Source organism: Tarenaya hassleriana, unplaced genomic scaffold, assembly GCF_000463585.1.
Source record: "Tarenaya hassleriana unplaced genomic scaffold, ASM46358v1 Cleome9, whole genome shotgun sequence".
Taxonomy (NCBI): Eukaryota; Viridiplantae; Streptophyta; class Magnoliopsida; order Brassicales; family Cleomaceae; genus Tarenaya; species Tarenaya hassleriana.
The window spans coordinates 2,719,277-2,721,146 of NW_010971389.1; the positions used below are offsets into that span (position 1 = coordinate 2,719,277).

Here is a 1,870-nt window from a genome sequence, read left to right on the forward strand (position 1 = left end):
AGGTGTTCCGCCCACAACCGCGGCTCCGGCGGCGGACGCTGCCCCCAAACCCAAGCCACCTCCGATCGGCCCCAAGAGAGGCGCCAAGGTCAGCTACTCTAGTTCGGAAAATTGTTCATAATCTATACATATATAAAACGTAAACGTTAAGCTTATTCATCGATGAATAAGAATCCATAACATAAGAAGAAAGATGTATATCTAAGTTCTATTTTTCGTATGAAGGTTGGGTTAGTTGAGCTCTTTTTGGAACTTTTGGGGTTAATTTCGAATTTCGGAAAACTTTGGGAATCGCAGGTCAAGATTCTGAGGAAAGAGTCATACTGGTACAAGAACGTCGGTTCAGTCGTCGCCGTTGATCAGGTATTAATGCCAACGATCTGACGGTCCAGATATCGTTTCACGATTTGTGTAACATTTTCATTAACCGGGTTTGTGTAAACGGGCAGGATCCGAAGACCCGGTACCCGGTGGTCGTCCGGTTCCCGAAGGTGAACTACGCCAACGTATCTACCAACAACTACGCATTGGACGAGGTGCAAGAAGTTAAATGAGAAACCGAAAATTGTGATTTTGGTTTATCTTTATACCGGTCCCCTATTTCCTTGTAGCTTAAACCGAACCGTATGTAACAAGAGGTTGACCTTCTCTTCTTCTAATGTTGTTCTTACATTGTGAATCCTTGCTTGGTAAATCTATGGAGAAAACATTAGATATAGAATTCGGAGATATGATTGAAATGTATTAAACTCGGCCATCAAAGCCGTCGAGAAGGCCGGTCCACATTCCCTTAATCGGAGGAAGCTGTGCGACCAATGCTTGCCATGGAGGGTAACCCACTCCACTCCCACGAACACGCCCGTCCAAACGCAGTGACAGATACCTACAACACCCAGCTCTGAATACAATTTCTTTCGATAAATTTGATAATATCCTTGCATCGGTTTTGAAGATCATTCAAGAACCCATGCAAAAATGCATGAAATGTTGCAGAGAATACATATACTTACACTGGAGAGTCCGAGGAGATACTGGCAAGCTTCTTTTGCTGGTCTAACCATCTGCCAAAACAAAACCCGATGTCAGATCAGATCAGATGAAGAAGAAACCGATCAAGAACGCTGAGAAAGACTCTTACTTTGCCCATTCGAGGACGTAAACTGGATCCAGCCTCCACAGTCTCATCCTCCTCTCTCGCGTTCCATCATCTTCGACGTCGTCACTTCCCTCAAAATCAAGAACGGGTGAGTTCCCATCAGTCGCATAAGGCACTACAATCACACCTCTCTCTAAGAGCCCATCAGCGAACCCTCTGCTTCTCTTGAAGGCTTCTTCTACGAAATCCGCAGGACCCGCACAGATAACGATCCTCGCGATCCCTCTCAGATCGCCCACCGAGATTATCTTCTCCGTTGCCGAGTTCTTGACTCTCAGCTTCAGCTTGGACAGGCTCTCTTCTCTCGAAAGCCTCTCCATTTGAGCGTTCTTGGCTTTGTTCTCTCTCAGGTAAAGAAACGCAAAGAGAGATACAGCTCCGAGGTCAATGCCGAGGCCTTTGAGGATCTCAGGGGCCTCAGCTGATCTGGCCGGGTTCGCAAGGGCGCCGATCAGCTGCGACGCGGCTATCAGCCCTCCCAGTGCACCGCTCGCTATGAACGCTAGGTAGAAGAACATGCGAACTGATCTGAATGGAGAGAGAACCTCGCTACGGATTCTGGCAGTTGAGCTGAAAGGAAGGAAACGGAAACGATGGTATCGCTCGGTAAGGCAATAGTTTCCAGGAAAATGGTAATGCTTTCCCAGAAAATTGCAACACAAACACAAATCAGGTAAACGGAAAAGTCTACGTCAGCCCCCCTCCCCCCCCCCC

General features: G+C 47.4%; 2 protein-coding genes across 4 annotated transcripts in view; one reads left to right on the forward strand and one right to left on the reverse strand.

Annotated features, from left to right (window-relative positions):
* Window positions 1-681, forward strand: part of LOC104804030 (photosystem I reaction center subunit IV B, chloroplastic-like) — a 1,085-nt gene extending 404 nt beyond the window's left edge. The window contains exons 1-3 of one of the 2 annotated variants that reach the window (XR_770301.1): window positions 1-88; window positions 298-363; window positions 450-670. Coding sequence is in view for 1 of the 2 variants with exons in the window: in XM_010528176.2 (XP_010526478.1) it covers window positions 298-363; window positions 450-554 (171 nt within the window). In the remaining variant the exon portion in view is untranslated. Of the gene's footprint in view, window positions 89-297; window positions 364-449 lie in introns of both variants that reach the window. The other variant, XM_010528176.2, reaches the window with a different exon arrangement.
* The window catches only part of LOC104804029 (protein LOW PSII ACCUMULATION 1, chloroplastic), a 2,032-nt gene continuing 789 nt past the window's right edge, over window positions 628-1,870 (reverse strand). Inside the window, exons 2-4 of one of the 2 annotated variants that reach the window (XM_010528175.2) lie at window positions 1,139-1,726; window positions 1,011-1,061; window positions 628-883 (exon numbers count right to left, since the gene is read on the reverse strand). In XM_010528175.2, coding sequence (XP_010526477.1) covers window positions 745-883; window positions 1,011-1,061; window positions 1,139-1,726 — 778 coding nt within the window. In that variant the 3' untranslated portion in view covers window positions 628-744. Of the gene's footprint in view, window positions 899-1,010; window positions 1,062-1,138; window positions 1,727-1,870 lie in introns of both variants that reach the window. The other variant, XM_010528174.1, reaches the window with a different exon arrangement.